This window comes from Macaca fascicularis, chromosome 3, assembly GCF_037993035.2.
Source record: "Macaca fascicularis isolate 582-1 chromosome 3, T2T-MFA8v1.1".
In the NCBI taxonomy this organism is placed as follows: Eukaryota; Metazoa; Chordata; class Mammalia; order Primates; family Cercopithecidae; genus Macaca; species Macaca fascicularis.
Genome location: NC_088377.1, coordinates 128,854,208 through 128,875,336, shown reverse-complemented (window position 1 = coordinate 128,875,336; position 21,129 = coordinate 128,854,208). Strand labels below are relative to the sequence as shown.

At 36.5% G+C, this 21,129-nt stretch overlaps 1 protein-coding gene and 1 long non-coding RNA gene across 31 annotated transcripts in view; one reads left to right on the top strand and one right to left on the bottom strand.

Moving 5' to 3' along the window:
• Positions 1–21,129, bottom strand: part of PEX1 (peroxisomal biogenesis factor 1) — a 42,257-nt gene that overhangs the window by 6,658 nt on the left and 14,470 nt on the right. For 15 of the 30 annotated variants that reach the window (XR_012432674.1, XR_012432679.1, XR_012432675.1 and 12 more), the window contains 14 exons: positions 20,749–20,868; positions 18,479–18,602; positions 17,832–17,935; positions 16,240–16,322; positions 13,907–14,039; positions 13,188–13,284; positions 11,645–11,815; positions 9,959–10,113; positions 8,823–9,012; positions 8,439–8,605; positions 6,598–6,732; positions 3,307–3,371; positions 796–938; positions 602–705 (listed from right to left, as the gene is read on the bottom strand). Coding sequence is in view for 18 of the 30 variants with exons in the window: in XM_074035525.1 (XP_073891626.1) it covers positions 602–705; positions 796–938; positions 3,307–3,371; positions 6,598–6,732; positions 8,439–8,605; positions 8,823–9,012; positions 9,959–10,113; positions 11,645–11,815; positions 13,188–13,284; positions 13,907–14,039; positions 16,240–16,322; positions 17,832–17,935; positions 18,479–18,602; positions 20,749–20,868 (1,791 nt within the window). In the remaining 12 variants the exon portion in view is untranslated. Of the gene's footprint in view, positions 1–527; positions 706–795; positions 939–3,306; positions 3,372–6,597; positions 6,733–8,438; positions 8,606–8,822; positions 9,013–9,958; positions 10,114–11,644; positions 11,816–13,187; positions 13,285–13,906; positions 14,040–16,239; positions 16,323–17,831; positions 17,936–18,478; positions 18,603–20,748; positions 20,869–21,129 lie in introns of all 30 variants that reach the window. The other 15 variants (XR_012432682.1, XR_012432683.1, XR_012432681.1 and 12 more) reach the window with 5 other exon arrangements.
• On the top strand, positions 7,057–11,425 carry LOC141409896 (uncharacterized). Its single transcript, XR_012432686.1, has 2 exons — positions 7,057–7,236; positions 11,317–11,425. It is a non-coding gene; the product is annotated as an uncharacterized lncRNA (long non-coding RNA).

Sequence of the window (21,129 nt, the reverse complement as noted above, 5' to 3'; positions counted from 1 at the left end):
TCTTATTCACACAGTGGTTATTTTCTACATTTAGGCAAGTGTGCCAAGAAGGGATTTCAAAAGGAAAATCTAAATAATTTAAATAATAGCTACATGTAACATATATTCAGATACTTTATACCTTTGACTATTCATTTGTCTATCTGTTCTTTCATTCATTTATTTGCTTGCTTCTAAATTGGAGAATAGCAGTTGGAACAACACAGGACTAGGAAGAGTTGAAAAATTATCTCTATGAAACCGCTTACATGCTTATGATTCACATGCTTGATTCTGTATCAGAGTTTTTTTTTGACAGGATAATGGATGTAATCGTTGAACAGAAGAGAATGTGAAAATATAATACTTTAGGTTTCTTGCATTTTTTTCCCCCAATCAGCTAACACAGAAGGATTACAAAGTTTTCAGACTTGCACTGGGCCAAAGAAAGGCTTTGCATCTAATTCAGAATCTTTTTATGCTTTGAGCAAACAGTGGCTAAAGCTTTTCCCTAAGAAAGCTGATCTTCTAAGGACAATTGCCATTACCTGGCAGAAGTAAAGCTCACAAGGAAAGAGTGTAGCATTTGTTGGGTTTTGGACTCTAAATATGAAATTGTCACCTGATCAGGAGGAGGACAGTATACACATTTATCTAGTCGACCAGGCCTAAGCAGGGCAGGGTCAATCAAGTCAGGGCGACTAGTCGCAGCCAATACATAAACACCTAGAGGAAAAAAGAACATTTTTTTACTAAAATCTGATGACATGATGACATTTTGTTATAACATTCTATTTCTGTATTTATAATTATTACCCTGTAAGCCTTCTACTCCATCCAACTGAGTCAGCAACTGGTTAACTACTCGGTCTGTAACTCCTGTATTATCATGACCCCGCCGAGGAGCAATGGATTCAAATTCATCAAAGAAAAGAATGCAGGGCTTTGCAGCCTGTGCTCTGGGAAAAACAAACAACATTTCATATTTGAATCAGGCTTCAGAGTTTGCAAAGTGATTTCATATATATATATGAATGTATTTATGCATTTATATATATTTATGTACTTTTAATTTTTACAACAAACCCTTAAAGAAGGCAAGTTGTATGTATTTACATATAAACACATAAATGTATTTATATATATTTATGTACTTATTTTAATCTTTACAACAAACCCTTAAAGAAGGCAAGGTATATGAAATTGCCCTCGTATTCAGTAAACTGCTGAGGTCAAGGTGTTTATTAAGACCCGTGCCTTCTGGATAGACTAACGGGGACGAAAACAAAAATCTGACTCTTGGTCAATAAGTCAAACACTTGTTTGCTTTCTATTACAAGTAACCATTTTTATATTAATATATACTTATTGGCCACCCTTACTTCTTTGGTGAAATGCCTATTCATTTTTTTGCCCATTCAAAATTTGGAAAGCTCATTATGCTGGTACTGTTTTGTAAGGGCTATTAAAAAATTTTTTTCTTATTTATTTATTTATTTATTTATTTATTTATTTTTTGAGACGGAGTCTCTCTGTCGCCCAGGCTGGAGTGCAGTGGCGCAATCTCCACTCACTGCAAGCTCCGCCTCCCGGGTTCACGCCATTCTCCTGCCTCAGCCTCCCGTGTAGCTGGGACTACAGGTGCCCGCCACTGCGCCTGGGTAATTTTTTGTGTGTTTTTAGTAGAGACGGGGTTTCACCATGTTAGCCAGGATGGTCTCGATCTCCTGACCTCGTGATCCGCCCGTCTCGGCCTCCCAAAAAATATATTTTCTTTTCCTTTTCTAATAATCTGAACTTTGACTTTTAGTTTTATTAAATTTATTAACAAATTTTAATTCTAAAGAAGTGAATATTAATTCCATCTCTGGCAACAGGTGGACTAGATGTCTGGAGAATAACACCTAATATAAAACACCTGTCATGGTGATTGAAAAAAACCAACAGCTATCTCATTAAATGCATGGCAAGTAAAATATATCTTCTGGGGCCAAAAATAGACCAGAATTATCTGCTACTTGCATGTTTGGCAGAACTCTCCTAGAAAACTGAGTCTGATGTTTGATTTGTGTAAAGATTTTTTTAACTTTTCTAACTCAGTTTTTTCACTAAGTTATAGGACTACTCAGATTTTATTTCTTTTTGGTTCAATTTTGGTCAATTTTATTTTTGTCTGTGTCACCTAAGTTTTCAAATGTATTGTCATAAATATTTTCATAATATTCCCTTATTATCTTTTACATTTCTGGGATATCTTTAGTTATGGTTCCCTTTTTATCCCTAAAATTGTTTATTCATGCTTTTTTTTTTTCTTAATCAAACTTGCTAGAGATTGTCAATTGTACTCAGTGTTCAAAAAATAAATTTTGGCTTTGTGAGCTTCTCTGTTTTGTGTTTCATTAAACTTCATTCTTATCTTTATTATTTCCCTTTTAACCTATTTTTTAGTGTACATCTATAATTTTCCTAATTTCATGAGATAGATACATAAGTGGTTAACTTTCAACCTTTTTTCTTTTCTAAACATTTAAGGCTATAAATTTTCCTTGAAATCAGTTTTGCAACATCTAACAATTTTAATGGATAGTATTTTCATTATCATTTGCTCCCAAATATTTTCCACTATAACCTCTCTTTAACCCAGGAATTACGTAGAAGAGGTTTATTTTGTTTATGCTTTTTCCTGGTAAACTGGGTGGTGAATACATGAAGTATTCATTTTATTATTCTTCCTTAAGATGCATAAGTATTTTATATATATTCTCTTAACTGTACATTTTATAATAAAATTTTTGGAAGAATAAAACAGTAACTTTTATTTTAAAACTCCCCATAATGCTATCACATTTGAATAATTATTTTCATCCTTACATACCATCTTCTATATTCATATGCAGTTTTTTAATATATGCAAAATAGTTACACTCACGGAAATTAAATTGGCCAGATGGACTCTTGATTTATAAGAGATAAATTAGAGACTGGGGGAAAAAAGAATTTAGAACTTAGAAAATTTAGAGATAAATTAGGGGCAATTATTTGCTTCATATAAGAATCTACTCTGAGATTTCTTTGAATAACCACTTCGATTCCACTTTGAGGAGTATTTCTATTGTAAATACAAAACCAAATAATTTCCAAAATTTAATATCTAAAATATTTTGTAGTATTTGGTGAAATAGAGAATCCATGTCCTCTAGCTTATTAATAATTCACATAAACCACAGGTTTCAAATATCAGTTCTTCAAAAAACAAGAACAAAAAAAGCACTGATTGATAAATAATAACAGAGTCAGTTACTTTAAAAACATTAATAGGGAACCAACCTAATAAAAATATCCCGAACAGCTTGTTCACTTGCTCCAATATATTTGCTGAGTAACTCTGGCCCCTATGGGTAAAATAAAATTAGAGTTGAGATAAAATTATTTAAAAAGAAAATATAAATTTGGTTTCTGACTAAATGAATCATGGAAATCTTTCATATGATTAAATGGATGTCTTTTATACATTTTTAAAATTAATGTGTGCTAGAATAAATAACATACCACAAGTTCTATGCTTGGTGTTTCTTCTGCCCAGAACATTTTCCCCCAGATATTCTCATGGCTTGTTGCTTCATTTTATTTAGATCTCTGCTCAAATACCACCTCTTCAGAAACCCTTTTCTGACACGTCCATCTATGACTCACTCCAGTTTACTCTAAGCTTCCTTACCCTGCTTTTCTTCCTCCATAGGACTTACCATCACCATCTGACAGTGGATTATATACTGAATGTGTCTATCTGCTTATTGTCACTCTCCACTAGTAGAATGTAAACTCCAAAAAGGCAGTTTTGTTCACTGCTGAATCCCTTGTGCCAGAAACAGTGTCTGCCACGTAAGTATTAGATAAATAATTTTTTTCAAGTGAATAAGTGAATGGTTTAAGAAGGGACAAAGTTCCATCTAAAATTTAAAAAATGTGTAGAGATATGACTTTAATCAGCACCTTCAATTACTGAAACAATGTATTTGCACAGGATTTAAAGAATATATCATTTTTAGAACGTGGGAAAAGGCCAAAAAAAAAAAAAGAATATATAATCTTCCCTAAAAGCCAACTGAAAAACCTTTCGAAATAAACTTCCCTGCATATAGCAAAATCAATGAGAATAGTCTTTCCTTAAATTGGAATCTTTAAAAAAAAACTGAATAGGTCCTAAAGAAATCTGTAGTGAAAAATCACTATCTCCAAAAGACCAACTACTGATCAAGATATGTGACCAAAATAAGGAATTTCTAATATTCAACCACATAGATATCTATTAATGTAATAATATTTAATTACATTTCCTCAGTACAGTCAGAGAACTATAGGACTAGAGGAGGCTAAAAGAAATAACTAAAGCAAGGCTGGGATTATGGCTCTCACCTGTAATCCCAGCACTTTGGGAGGCCGAGGCGGGTGGATCACGAGGTCAGGAGGTCAAGACTAGCCTGGCCAACATGGTAAAATCCCGTCTCTACTAAAAATACAAAAAAAATTCACCAGGTGCGGTGGCAGGAGCCTGTAATCCCAGCTAGTCGGGAGGCTGAGGCAGGAATCACTTGAACCCAGGAGGCGGAGGTTGCAGTGAGCCGAGATCACGCCACTCCACTCCAGCCTGGTAACACAGCAAGGCTCAGTCTCAGAAAAAAAAAGAAAAAAGAACTAAGGCAAATAACAGGAACAAGGCAACAGCCTGGCATTTTAGTGTTTCTCCATCATTGCCAGTTCACAAAAAAACATGATAAAAGAGTAATTTACGACTGGGTAAAACCCAGTTATACATTACAAAACTGAGCTGGGCGCTGTGACTCACACCTGTAATCCCAGCACTTTGGGAGGCCAAGGCGGGCAGATCACTTGAGGTCAGGAGTTCAAAACCAGCCTAGCCAACATGGTGAAATCCCGTCTCTACTAAAAATACAAAAATTAGCCTGTAACCCCAGCTACTCGGGAGGCTGAGGCAGGAGAATAGCTTGAACCCAGGAGGCGGAGGTTGCAGTAAGCCAAGATTGTGTCAGTACACTCCAGCCTGGTCAATAGAGTGAGACTCCATCTCAAAAAAATGAAAATAAATATAGAAAAAATAAATAAATTACTAACTGATTTATAAATCAAGTTTGAGTAAGGCTAGAATAATACATGATTCCTTTGTCTTGGAATCTAATTGCCCTTTGTTAAACTAATATTGCTGATGTACTGAAACTATACAGCTAAGATACTGGATCTTCGACCACAATGACACACCAGTGGTGAGCTGTGAAGCATTACCCAAAATGATCTGCTAGCATGCCTCTTAATTACCACACTCACCTTATACCTGAAAAAAACTTAGACCTAGTCTCACTTTGACACAAGCAAGGGTGAGATATAGTCAAAAGTAACAGAACCATGAAAACCCCAGCTTCCTGCCTCAGTATGGTCTCCAGCCTCTAGTTGTCTACTCCCTTTAAGAATAGTTTGCCCTTTTATCTGAGTATTTATGTATAATTCTGTTCACAATGCATGAAGATTTGCCTTAAGCAAGACCATAATAAGCCCAACGAGAGAGGTGGCTCATTACTCAATGTCATACAACTTTTTTTTTTTTTTTTTTTTTTTTGAGACGGAGTCACGCCCTGTTGCCCAGGCTGGAGTACAGAGGCGCGATCTCGGCTTACTGCAAGCTCCGCCTCCCGGGTTCAAGCGCTATTCTCCTGCCTCAGCCTCCCGAGTAGCTGGGACTACAGGCACCCGCCACCACGCCTGGCTAAGTTTTTGTATTTTTAGTAGAGACGGGGTTTCACCGTGTTAGCCAAGATGGTCTCGATCTCCTGACCTTGTGATCCGCCCGCCTCGGCCTCCCAAAGTGCTGGGATTACAGGTGTGAGCCACCGCACCCAGCCGCACACAACTTTTAATAGATGGATCGCTGTTCCTACTAGCTTTCCAAATGTGAGACTAGCCCACAATCGACAAACATAATGGTGTTGGTAAAGATGTGGAGAATCAGGAACCCTCCACGTTGCCAGTGGGAATGGTACAGTTGGTGTGAAAGACAGTTTGGTGGTTCTTTGAAAAGTTAGAGAATTACCCTAAGACCCAACAATTCTACTCCTCAGTTTATGCCCAAGAGAAATAAAAACATGTCCATGGAGAAATCTGTACATGAATATTTACAGCAACATTATTCATAATAGTCAAAAGGTAGAAACAATTCAAATGTTCACCACTGATAAGTGGATAAAGAAAGTATGGTAACATTATTCAGTCATGCAAAGGAATGAAGTACTGATACATGCTACTACCTGGATGAACCATGAAAACTTTACATAAGTGAAAGAAGCCAGACACAAAAGGTGACATACTGCATGATTCCTTTTATATGAAATATACAGAAAAGGCAAATCCATAGAGACAAAAAGCAGATTAATGGTTGCCAGGGGATGAGCGGAAGAAGGAATGGAATGAAAAAGTTTTGAAATTAGAAAGAGGTGGTGGTTGCATAGCATTGTGAATGCACTAAATGTCAGTGAATTGTACACTTTAAAATGGCTAACTGCATTTATATAAATTTTGCCTCAATGAAAAAAGAAGTGGACAACATACCTTGACACTTATAAAATTCATTCTACTCTCTCGTGCAATTACCCCAGCTAGTAAAGTTTTTCCTGTTCCAGGCGGACCATACAACAGTATTCCTGTTCTTTGTCGTATGGGCAAGTTTGCAAATAATTCTGGATACTGAGAAACAACAACAACAAAAAAATATGAAAAAGAGCTCAAGTCTAAACAGAAATGACTAAGTAGCAGCTAAAGATCAATGTATAGAAAAAAATATTCAGATAGTAATCACCACCACCTTTCTTCAGTAACAGCAAGTACAACAGTAGAAAATAAAATTCCTACTAAAAACTATAAATGAACTCAAAGGAACTACTACAAATTTTTTCCAATTAAGAACACATTCTATATAAAATGCATATAACTGCATCAGAACTTCTTTCTATTTTTCCTGTTTTATTAAAAGTACTACATTTTAAAAGTACAAACCAATCTTTTAACAAGTATAGTGCCTTTCACGGATATGCTTCATGGGGCAAGTTATGAGGGCTGTGTACATTCAAATCTCTTCAATCAAAGATAGTAAAATATCCCAAGAGTCTCCAGGCTGAACAAATAATCGACTGCTTCTCAAATTACCTTTTAAAGCACCACTGCTCGAGAACAAGAGGACTTTTTGAACAGGTGAGCCAAACATGAGGCTACTGTCAGCAATATCCTGGTCTCCTTTATTAGGTATGCCTATTTAGTTCCCTCTATTGAGAATATTCCCACTCACCTCTACTTCTGCTCTAATCTGAAAGAAGCCCAGACTATATATGTAACTACACATATAGTCTCCATGTACTGTATCTGGATGTACTGAATCTCCATGTACTAATGCTCGATGCCCACCCAATCCCAGCATTGGGATCATGATCCTGCTAGCTAGTACTTCCATGCCCATGTTCTCTCACACTGGTTTTAATAGTCCTGGGCTGCAATCAGCATGTCCCAGGCTCCAGTGGCCACTGTTCCCAGGAGTTGCCATGCAGTTACATGAAACCCAGGGTCCTTACCCATTTTTTTTTTCTCACTCCTTTGCACGGGTCCCTGATCTTATGCAATGATCTGTGCCTCTCAGATTTCTGATTAAAACACACTACCTCCTAGACTCTACCATCTGATCTTCTGAAGAACAATCTACATTTGTCTCCTTTATCCTGCCATCTGCCTCGTCTATACCTGCCAACTCTGCTTTTCATCCCAGGTCTGGAAATCTAGCTTCACCCATCAGTCCTGTTAACCTTGATAACTCTTCTACCTCCTAGTTTATTCCTATCCATTTCTGCTCAAATCGCAGCAGACAGTTCATCTTGTTTTACTACAATTTGAATGATTAAAGCAAACAGAATTATACATCAAAATGTATTTACTGTAACTATCACCTCAGCTTTCTATAAGTTTCTTATGGTCAAAGACTGCATCATACACATTAAAATCTGTCAGCCTGGGCAACATAGCAAGACTCTGTCTCTACAAAAATTAAAGAGTTAGCCGGGCATGTTGGTTCATGCCTGCAGTTCTAGCTACTGGGGAGGCTGAGCCAGGAGGATTGCTTGAGCCCAGGAGTTCACGGTTGCAGTGAGCTGTGAGTGTGCCCCTGCACTCCAGCCTAGATGACAGTGAGGTCTCAACTCTAATAAAAAATTAATTAATAAAATAAAAATTTGTTAAAGTACCTAAAATAGTGTCAGATATTTATTTAGATACCTAAAATAGTGTCAGTAAACACTTGTTGACTCACATGGAGATTGGGCAAGCTAACACATAAAGCCAAAGCCAATAATACAGTGGTTCTTCTGGGAGTAAGTATTCACTTTTTCTTTTTTTTTTTTTAAACATACCTTGGCAGGTAACTGGATAGTATCCATGAGTATCTGCCTAACTTCATGTAACCCACCAATCTTGTCCCAACCCAGGTCTCTAGGTTTATGCAGGTTGACACTTCGCAAAGATGCAGGAATAAATCCATGGAGAGCCTTTTGGAAGTCCAATGTTGTTAAAACTAATTCTGTTTAAAAATAAACAAAATTTCTTTTAGTAGTTATATTTCACTATATGAATTTTCAAAATATGCCATCATTTTAGCTGGAAACACTAATTTTCTACTCAAATAACTGCTTATTCAAATACTACAATGGAATATATTTAATTCTTGTCTTACTACAATTACATTTCTCCACAATAGAAAGAAGATTCCAAGTTCAGGTTTTAATAGTAAAACATACTTTCTCTGGTGGATATACTCTGACGAGAGAGTCGAGAATGTATGGCTCGATCCACAAGTACCGTAAAATCTCTAGCCACAAACCCTCCAGTTTCTTTAGCTACATGCTGCAGGTCAAGATCGGTGAACTTGTTTATATCACAGTCCAGTTTATTTTTTATTACATTACACAGAATTTCACATCTTTGTTCCTAAAGAAAAGCACAAAATTCAAATTTCCAATTTTATTCAACTGTATATTTTAGAACGTATATTTGGAGAAAATCAAGTTGACAAATCTATAGTGACAGAAAGCACATTGGTAGTTGTCTGGGGATGGAGTGGGGAGGGATGGGTAGTAAAAAGGCTAGGAGGCTTCTGGAGTGATGAAAATGTTTGTTTCCTTAATTGTGGTGATGGTTTCATGGCATCTACATATGTTAAAACTGATCAAATTATACACTTTATGTGAATTTGTTGTACTTAAATTATATCTCAATAAGGTTGTAAAAAAATCACATTAATAATGATTGTCATTTCTTTCTCCAGTAAGAAGCATTTTTAGTAATACATGGTTCCTTTAATAATTTTTTTTTGGTTCCTATAAAACTTATTTCTAAAAACATATTCAGTGACCAATATCTCAAATACCATTCTATTATCCTTAATAATAGATATAATACCTTTGTTCTTCAATAGCAGTTAACTAGCACAGGGTCTGAATATTTAGGGTAGATGCTAGGTGAAATTTTTTAAGAATTTAAAATATGTTTGCCAGTCCTGGAACATACTTCTTTCAGCTCAGTGCCACTAAAACCCTCATGAGTTCCCAAAGGGGACTAAGTGCCATTATGTGATGGTGGAAAAAAAAATTTAATTAATGAAGTGTTTAAAAGCCATCTATCTATTTCTGTTTTTTCTCATTCAAAGAAATACCATTTTCAAAAAATGCATTTTCTTGGAAAGTGCATACTAACATTTCAGGTGGCTATAAATTATAATTTATGCCTCTAGCACAACATGCATCAAATGTTGACTTACATATCCTTAAGATCATTAATAGAAGCATAAGTTTAAAGCCACAAATTACTAATAAAATTGAAAAATAATTTCTAGAAAAGGGACATAATTCAATAATCCTTACAAGTAGTGTATTACCTGATTAGGAGGCTGAATGTGTTGGATGCACTGAAATATGTGAACTCCTTGAGCAGAAACAAGTAAAGGATGTAGAGATTGTTGAGACTGACTTGTGGCAATCAGTGCAACCAAACTTCCCATGGAGATAAACTCTTTTATCATATCATTCAAAGCTGAAATTAAGCAATATAGTGTAAAAGCTTAGGAAAAATAAACATGAAATTTAAAAATTATACATTCATTAATAATAATGATACTCTAGGTTGACCTTTAAGGTGGAGTATGTATGGTATCACTCTTTCATGTCTTTAAAAAATGAATCCATCTAGTTATTCCCTGATTTATCTATCAAGGACCTAATAAATCTAATGGAAGCACAAGAGGTACTGCAAACTCAGACCATATACTCAGAGCAATGTCTAATGAGGTTCCCTACTCGTGGATCTTATGAAAGAAATGAACAAATGATAAAAATTTGTCTCTGAAATAAATATTCTAGAAGGGTGATAAATTTCCATACTGTATTCTGTTTGTTAAAATACAGCTCATATTCCTACGACTTCCAGAACAATCTCTTCCTACCCCAGGTCTTGTAAGGTTTCATACGAGAAGGTCAGAACTGAAATTGGCATTAATAATGTACATCTGAGTCCTGTCCTAACCTAGAAATTTGCAGCACTCCCTTAAACTCTGGACTAATAGATCTAGTATAAGAACAGTAACAGATCGAGTGTAAGATTAGTAACACCAGTCCTATAGATGCTATAGATTTCAAAATTTGAGATTAACACACTAGGTAATATAATCCAAGCCACTCTTGGTTGCATTTTATATCTATTTCAGTTCTTAAGAACCCTGAAGCAAGTCAGTGCTGCCAAACCCTCCAACCTCACCTCCCTAGCACTCCTCTCCTTGCACTCTAAGCTCCAGTCAACAGGGTGTTCCCCAAAGTATCATTACTTCCTACACCTCTGTGCTTTTGCCTGTAGACCATGCTTCCTTTGCTTCTTTATTAGCATGAAATTGGTTCACGCTAATTTCTACTCTTCCATCAAAACTCAGCTCAGTTATCAACTCCTCTAAAAAGCTTTCCCTGATAACTCCTTATCCCACCTCAACCCCAGTATAGGTTATATGCTCCTACACTACTGTGTATATTTCTCGCATAGTGTATTCTGTCACCTCCTTGTTGGTCATCCTGGTCAAATTAATCTCTCTGAATTTCCATTTATTGACCTGTAAAGCCCAGGGAATATCTTCATGCAGAATACAAAGCAATCCAAGAAAGCCAAGAAAGGGATGGCTACTCATACACAGTAGCCATCATTATTAGTATTGTTCTGTACTAACACTGTTCACCCTTCTTTTTCTCCTAGACTTTGAGAATACAGACTGTGCACAAGCGTTTGTCAAATATTTGTCAAATGAACAAAAGAGTAAATCTGTAAATTAAACAGTAAGTAAAAGAGAATGAAAAACCCTAAAGGACTAAGCATGAAGTTGCAGAATTTTCACATTGTTTTTACTCTACCAATTTACTAATACATAGTCTATAGGACAACTGTAGAATGCTATCAGGGGCCTCAAACACAACACTTAACATAACACATATATTATTCTCTGAAGAGAGTAGATTTGTTGTTAAGACTAAAAATGCTGACTGACAAAAGAACAAGACCTTAACCGAGTGGTGGATGCATTTACCATGAGCAAGCCGCTGGCTCTGCGCTGCATCAGGACTGTGCTCATGTTCCGGGACAGCAGGCGGTCCAGCAATGTGGTCAAGGTCATCCAGCAGAACAACAGATGGCTGCATCCACACTGCCTCTGAGAAAGCCACCTCTAGGGTTTTTTGTATGTTTTCAAGCCTTTTTCCTTAATACAGAAGATATGAAATGGTTTCAATATTATTTCAGTGCTGGGAAAGTTCAGGTTGTCCTTTTGAAAACACTAGAAAAGCTCAATACTGATTTAACTATAAAAATTTGATCTATATTTTATTAATATACCAATCACAAAAACTTGTTCATCATTAACATGGTTCAATTAATACAGTCTCAAAGGGTACAATAAAGTATCAAATTTTATAAAACTCAGAAAAGGAGGCCAGGTGCAGTGGCTTATGCTGGAATCCCAGCACTTTGGGAGGCCAAGGCGGACAGATCACTTTGAGCTCAGGAGTTTGAGACCAGCCTGGCCAACATAGTGAAACCCCATCTCTACTGAAAATACAAAAATTAGCCAGGTGTGGTGGCATGTACCTGTAGTCCCAATTACTCAGGAGGTTGAGGCATGAGAATTGCTTGAACCTGGGAGATGGAGGCTATAGTGAGCCAAGATCACACCACTGCACTCCAGCCTGGGCGACAGAGCAAGACTGTCTCAAAAAAGAAAAAAAAAAAAAAAGAAAAAAAGAAAAGGAATATGCTACTATAATTTCTGTATGCATGTATTCATTTATACCCAGTTTCACTCCATTGAAAATTTTAGATGGCCTACAACAAAATAAAAAAAGTAGGATGTGGGAAAACATAAGTGAGAGTAAGGGATCAAGATTCGTGTAAAATCAAATGCAAATGCATCTGCCTAGAGATCCTGGAGTTGCTATATTTGAATCACAAATTTGGCTTCAAACTTCCTGGTGAGTTACAAAGTTTAAATTTACAAAGAACAGGAAACACACAAGTTCATGATTAGTTGGAACTATATGATAGAGGTACCCAAGGGGGAAAAATTGACTGTTCAAAGTAAAAAAAAAAAAAAAAAAAAAAAATTTTAATTGAATAGATAATGTAAATGTTAAGGACTTTAAAAGTACAAAAGTGTTCTATGGTAAACTGTAATTCTCCTCATTGCTTTCCACAGCCTCCTACTTTCTCTCTCCTGAAGCAACCATTCTCTCAGTTTCCCATAGCAATTCAGAGATCATTTATACCAATTAGAGTATATTCTAAGTACTAATTTTTCAGAGTGGTGTCAGTGAGCACTTCCAGGAATGTAGTCTACAAAGAGTTCTGGCTAGAAAAAAAAATAGGCTTCCATCAAATATGGAGAGTTTTAGAAATTTTATCAAAAACATTAGAAAGCCAAAGACTTAAAATTTCTAAGAAATTTCAATGACTAAATGATAAACAGAAAAGTTAAAGACTAGATGATATGTGTATTTTTTAGATTGATAGCATTAATTATAACATTCCTGTCTTTCTAATGAAAAAGGGATTTATGTAGAGTGTTACCATACTCATACCTCGTAAAGCTTTACAGTCAACTCTCTCCACATGGGCATCCAGTTTGTCAAATGCTTCTTTACAGATTGCTTTGGCTAAAGTTGATTTTCCACTTCCCTAGAAAATAATTGCTTTGTAAGAATTCCCAATATATTCAGTCACAGAAATAGTTTCTGTCATTATGGCAACCACCAAGATTCAGCCTCAATTTTATACAGTCTCTTCCAAAAAAATAAAAGAAGAAGAGGGAATACTTCCCAACTCATTTTATGAGGCCGGATTTACACTGATAGCAAAACCAGACAAAGACAATACAAAAACAGAAAACTGCAAACTAATCACTTTCAAACTTAAATGGACAAAAGCTCAGCAGAACATTAGCAGATAAAACTCAGCAATGTAGAAAGAATGATACACCACAACTACATGGTATTTATCACAGGTATGCAAGGCTGGTTCAACATTTGTAAGTTACTCAACCCTATCAGCACTTCATAGCCTAAAAAAGAAAAACCATATAATTGTATCAACTGACACAGAAAAAGGGCATGGAGAACATCACTCTTATTCGTCATTACTCCCCCAACACCTAAAAGCAGACACACAGAAATATTAGTGAATAAATGAATGCTTTCCATATGTCGTATAAACCCTATATAATACCTGGTCAAAACCCAAAGAAAGGTAAATGAAAAGTTATTAAGTGTTACAGAAAAATGAGCACACCTTAACCACTTACCTTTCCTCCTGTGAGTAAAAGAGCTCCATTCCTAAGTCCTGCAACAAGAGACATCAGCTGCCGAGACAAAGGGCGTCCCAGGAGGCTATGAGTGATGTGCTCCAAGGAGGATACGCCTAAGGAATTTACTCCTCTGTAAAAGATATACATGGTTACATGATAAAAGACTGAAGCAGGATAAAATTTAGCTACAAAAAATGCTGAATTTTGCCTTCCCAGTATAGTTAATTAATTTATTTTATATCTTTTTTTTTTTTTTTTTGAGAAAGGGGCTTGCTGGGTCATCCAGGCTGGAGTGCAGTGGCGTGAACCCAGCTCCCTGCAGCCTCAAACTCCCTGGCAAAGGTGATTCTCCTGCCTCAGTCTCCCAAGGAGCCGGGACTTCAGGCGTGTAACACCACACCCAGCTGATTGGTTTTTTTGTGTGTTCATTTGTTGTAGAGACGGGGTTTTGCCATGTTGCCCAGGCTAGTCTCCAACTCCTGGGCTCAAGGGATCCATCTGCCTCTGCCCCACAAAGTGCTGGGATTATAGACATGAGCCACCATGCTCAGACTAGTTAATAAATTTTAAAAGACTAAAATCTTAGAAATTGTCCCCTACTTGAGAGAAAGTATACTGATTAATGTCAAAACTGAATCCAGGCCTTTTTTTTTTTTTGAGACGGAGTCTTGCTCTGTCGCCCAGGCTGGAGTACAGTGGCATGATCTCAGCTCACTGCAACCTCCTTCTCCCAGGTTCAACCGATTCTCCTGCCTCAGCCTCCCAAGTAACTGGGATTACAGCTGCCCTCCACCACACCTGGCTAATTTCTGTACTTTTAGTAGAGACAGGGTTTCACCATGTTGGCCAGGCTGGTCTCAAACTCCTGACCTCAGGTGATCCACCTGCCTCGGCCTCCCAAAGTGCTGGGATTACAGGTGTAAGCCCAGCCTCCAAGCCTTTAAAATTAGTTTTATTACTTTAAAAATGTGCAGTTACTAAAAGTTGTGCCCTAATAGAACTCCTTAAGGAATCTTAACACACACACAAAAACACCTCTAACCTTCAAATGATTTAATTTAGTAATCAACATAATCATAAATGGGTGCTTTTGAAGTACTGAGGATAACTAAAAACTTATTTCCTCTTAAACATTACCTATGAAATCCAGTATCAATCTGTAGATTACATTATACAAACATGAACTTTAAACTACTTCTGGACTGTGACTGCCTGCCACTTTATATGATCACATAAGAGTCTCAAGAGATTTTACTTTATGCAGGACGCAGTGGTTCACGCCTGTAATCCCAGCACATTGAGAGGCTGAGGCAGGCGGATCACTTGAGACCAGCCTGGCCAACATGGTGAAACCTCATCTCTACTAAAAATACAAAAAATTAGGCAGGTGTGGTGGTGCATGCTTGTAATCCCAGCTACTAAGGAGGCTGATAAGGAAGCATTGCTTGAACCCAAGAGGCGGGAGGTTGCAATGAGCTGAGATTGCAACACTGCACTCCAGCCTGGGTGACCAAGTAAGAGTCCATCTCAAAAAAAAAAAAAAAAGAGAGATTTTATTTTATATTAATAAACACTGTGCTGTATTTAAACATTTTGACTTTATGGTTTAATCCTTTTACTAAAACATTTACAGATTATACCATTCTAGGAAATCAAAGCGCTACTACTACATCTACCAAAGCTTCTGTGAAGACTTCTAAGAGGTAATGCTTATAAGAGATTCTCATATTATATAAGAAATATGGAAAATAAGAGGAGTTAAAATATTTTTTATATTTTAATCTAGCCCTACTGAATCAAAAGAGGAATTTTTTAAATATTTGTTTTAAAAGTTGAGAAAAACACAAATAATCCAAATTATTACAGTAATACAAGACAGTGAAGGAATAACTTAATTTGAAATATTTTTAAACATTTAACTAATGTTTTTGGCTTTAACTTTTAAAATGTATTTATTTGTTCTAAGAATTATTGTTTTATTCAAGCATATATGATCCAGGTGATATCTAGTTGCTTTCTTCTCATCGATCAATTCTCAAAGTAAAATTTCTAACAAGCTTCAGACTTCTAGTTATTGAAGAAGACAAGGTTATCCCCTACCACCAGGGATGGATAAAAACATAAAAATAAAGAAAAAAAAAAAAAAAGAAGACAAGGCAAATTTAAGCTAGGCGTGAAGATAGAGACAATCCTTGAAAAAATATCTACTAATGCATTAGTAATATCACTTATTGATATTAACATCTATTTTAATATTTACATTGAAAACTCTGCCAGATATAATACGAAAACACGTCTCTAAACATGCTAGTTTGGCCATAACTTCTTACCCCAAAGAGCTCAGCTTTAAAAAAGGAAGAATAAAGTCAATTTCCTCACTGTTTTCTTCTTTTACCATAGGATCTAGAAGGACCTATAGTTGCAAGGAAAAATCAGTTTTACATTTCAAAGTATGTCTTTTGCATGTTTTTCTCGGGTCCCAGAAAACTAAATTGCTGATTCTGTTATACCAGAGAGAATAGATAAATTACGCATGCAAGATCATTATTTAAACACCCTTGACAATAACAATGTACCCATCCAGAGAACATAAATATTTATGGTCAACAAGCAGAAAGAATGTTATTGCCTTAATACATTTTACAGATATATTTTTATTTATAATTTTGATTTGTGTCACAATTATCCTTTCACAATTCTTACATTTGTATCTTCTCCAAATGGTATTCCTTCAATAATATTTCAAAAATACAGAAACAATGTCTAGTTCCAAAACACTGAAATTCTAAATAACTAGAGTATCTTCAGTTTTATAATGACAAGAATGAATGTCCTAATCAAAAAATAATATTGTAAAAAGACCACTCTTGGCTGGGCGTGGTGGCTCACACTTTTGGAGGCCAAGGAGGGCAGATCACTTGAGGTCAGGAGTTCAAGACCAGCCTGGCCAACATGGTGAAACCTCGTCTCTACTAAAAATACAAAAAATAGCAGGGCGTGGTGGCATTTGCCTATAATCCTAGCTACTAGGGAAGCTGAGGCAGGAGAATCACTTGAACCCGGGCAGTGGAGGTTGCAGTGAGCCGAGATGGTGCCACTGCCCTCCAGCCTGGGTGACAGAGCGAGACTCCGTCTCAAAAAAAAAGACCACTCTTAAAATACTTCTAGAAGAGCTGGGTGCAGTGGCTCACACTTGTAATCCCACCACTTTGGGTGGGCAAGGCAGAACAATTGCTTGAACCCAGCAGTTCAAGACAAGTCTGGGCAACATGGTGAAACCCTATCTCTACAAAACATACAAAAATTAGCCAGGCATTATGGCATGTGCCTGTGATCCCAGCTACCTGGGATGCTGAGGTGGGAGGATCACCTGAGCCTGGGAGGTCAAGGCCGCAGTGAGCCATGATCGTGCCACTGCATTCCAGCCTGGGCGACAAAGCGAGACACTGTCTTTAAAAAAAAAAACAAAAAAAAACTTATGGAAGCAAAGAAAAGTGATCTGATAATATTTCTGAAGAGTTGCAAATTTAAGAACTGTCAAAATATGATGGCTTGTACAGTAAAATTGCATGTAAAAATAGGAATTTAAAAAATCAAACCCTTAAAACTACGTTTTCATTTGTTTCAATCCTAGAAGAATTTTAAATCATGACCCATTTACCAGTTAACACGATCAACTCTATTCTTGGAACTTAACTGTGCTAAGGCATTCATTTTTAAATTTAGGATAAGTCAATAATTTGTACAGATACTTTAAAGAGATTACAGAATAAAATAAAATATTTTAAATCAAGTTATTCCTTACTCCTACCTGGTTTTTAATACACTTCACAATGCAAGATGTTACAAGGAAATTCATACTTTATTATCGATCATATGTAACAAATAGTATTTTATTAAATATTCAATAATATGCTATTACTTGTATTGTAGTCTTCTGCAGCAAATTGGGACTCAACAGAAAAATATTTTTATCTTTTTCTTTTTCCCAAGAATGAACTATGCTCAGAGAAAATTCCTTCAGCCCTATTAAAAAGAAAGTAATAAATACAGAGTTAGTATTGAAACAGAGATGAAATAATTTAAGATTTTAAATGTCAAATTTATTTAAGTTAAAGGCTTTTTTTTTTTTTTGCAACAGGGTCTCGCTCTGTTGCCCAGGCTGGAGTGCAGTGGCATGAACACGGACCTCCTGGGCTCAAGTGATCACCTCAAGTGATCCTTCCGCCTCAGCCTCCCAAGTAGCTGGGACTACAGGCATACACCACCACGCCTGGCTAATTTTTGTATTTTTTTGTATAGATGGGGTTGCACCATGTTGGCAGGCTGCTCTCGAATGCCTGGCCTCAAGTGATCCACCTGCCTCGGCCTCCCAAAGTGCTGGGATTACAGGCGTGAGCCACTGCACTCAGCCAAATATATTTTTCAATACATAAAATCTACTGTTTAATTATCATAATTACATTTCACTATTCACATACTGTTCACATGTATGACAGGTTGCAAGAACAATTAAAAATGTACAACTATTTAAATAGAAAAAAAAGTCAAAATAACAAATGTACTCACCATCTTTAGTTTCCAGCTTAATAAATTCTTCCTCTGATATTACCAAAGGAAGCATGGTGGTAGTAGACTGCTGTAGCCATGAATAAAATACAATTTTTATGTCTTCTTCACTTACGTCTTTAGGCTGCCAAAAAAGGAATAGTAATGAATTATCCTCATAACTGAACTTAACTTTAACACCCTTATTTTAACATCTTATCTTCCTAATAAAGTGTAAGCCTTACCAAACAAATCCAATGAAGGATGTTCATATTCTATAGGCACAGGTTTGGGATTTGACATTACAGTTAGCACAATGAGTGCAGTGTAGCCTGAAGAAACATCTGTTAGGTGGAAAAGTTTTAAATGCTCATTTTCTCTATGCCCAGTGATACACCTACCATAATTTGGCTCACTCAGTAACCATTCCAACCCCATTCTCCCTTTCCTCCCTCTACTATAAAGACAGGAAAACAAATTCCTTTTTCTTTGAGACAGAATCTCACTGTATCACCCAGACTGGAGGGCAGTGGCGCAGTCTCCACTCATTGCAACCTCTGCCTCCCAGGTTCAAGCGATTCTCTTGCCTCAGGCTCCCAAGTAGCTGGGATTACAGGCATTGCCAGCTAATTTTTGTATTTTTAGTAGACATGGGGTTTCACCATGTTGGCCAGGCTGTTCTCAAACTCCTGGTCTCAGGTGATCTGCCTGCCTTGGCCTCCCAAAGTGCTGGAATTACTGGCATGAGCTGCCACGTCTGGCCTAATAATCTATTTTAAAAAATGTGTTTTGAGATATTGCGTAGGCTGGAGTACAGTGGCACAATCATAGCTTACTGCAGTGTTGAACTCCTGGGCTCAAGATATCCTCCCACCTCAGTCAGCCTCCTGAGTACCTAGAACTACAGGCATGTGCCACCACATGTGTCTAATTTTAATTTTTACTTTTTTTGAGATAGAGTCTTGTTCTGTCGCCCAGGCTGGAGTGCAGTGGTGAGATCTAGGCTCACTGTAACTTCCACCTCCTCAGTTCAAGTGATTCTCCTGCCTCAGCCTCCTGAGTAGCTGAGATTACAGGATTAGCACCACACCCGGCTAATTCTTATCTTTTTAGTAGAGATGGGGTTTCACCATGTTGGCCAGGCTGCTCTCCAACTCCCGACCTCAAGTAATCCACCCATCTCAGCCTCCCAAAGTGCTGGGTTACAGGTGTGAGCTACCACGCCTGGCTTAATTTTTTTTTTACCTTTTTTTGTAGAGATGGGGTCTTGCTATGTTGCCCAGGCTGTTCTCAAACTCTTGGCCTCAAGCAATCCTCCCACCTCAGCTTCCCAAAGTGCTAGGATTACAGGTGTGAGCCACTGGACCCCACCTACAAAGATCTTTAAGTTCAATATCTCATTTCCTGACTCTACCAGTATCTGAAGAATTAACTGGGCAGAAAAGTAAAACAGTCTAGCACTCTTTTAGGCTACAATATTAATACTGAAACAACATGGGACAATTTTTTAAAATTACGACCGTGTGGCAAAATTATCAACCTCTTAAGAAAGCAAAAAATATTCATATTTGCATTGGCAAATATACATATTTGTGTTATCATTTATTAAAGATTTCTCAGCTTTTCAAAAAGTTAAACATAATTCCTAGGTATATCCCAAAGGAGCTGAAAAGAGGAACTCAAACAGATATTTGTACACCAGTGTTCACTGTAGCATTATTCACAGCAGCCAAAAATGTGGAAACAACCCAAGTGTCCATCAACAGATGAATGGATAAACAAATGTGGTATATGCATTCAATGGAATAGTATTCAGCCATGAAAAGGATAACGTTCTGATACATACAACACAGATGAGTCTTGAAAATATTATGTTAAATGAAATAAGTCAGATACATAAGACAAATGCATACTTCCACTTATATATGAAATATCTAGAATAAGTAAATTCATAGAGACACAATATACATTAGAGATTACCAGGGACTGGGGAAAGGAGTGGATGGGGAATTATTGTTTAATGGGTACCAAGTTTCTGTTTGGGGTGATGGAAAAGTTCTGGATATAGATAGTGATGATGGTTGTACAATATTATGAATGTAATTAATGTCTCTGAATTATACACGTAAAAATGGCTAACATGGCATATTTTATGTTATATATAGTTTAACATAATAAAAAAAGACTTGTATCAAAAAGGAATACAACATTCTTATTACTTAACTAAAGCAACTAGAAATCTTACAAAACATGTAAAAGAATTTTGATGTAACATATATATTTGAACTCACTAAATTCTCTCTAGGTTGTAACTTTAGAGATCTTGGAATTTTAGGGGTAACTTCCACTGGAGTTATCCTGACTACGGCATGCATTTCTATATTTAGTCTCTTCCTCAGGTCATCTGGAATCTGAAATTTAAAAATAAACAAAAATATAAATATATTCAAAGCTTGGTTAAGAAATATTTCATAGCATAAATATTGATATATTAGCTTCTATGAATTTAGGTGATATAACAGAAGCTATCATAATAACTCATAGTTGTCTCAGTCCATGCAGGCTGCTATATCAAAATATCCTCAACTGGGTGGTTAATAAATGACAGAAACTTATTTCTCACAGTTCTCTTTTATAACAGCACTAATCCCATTCATAAAGGCTTCACCTTC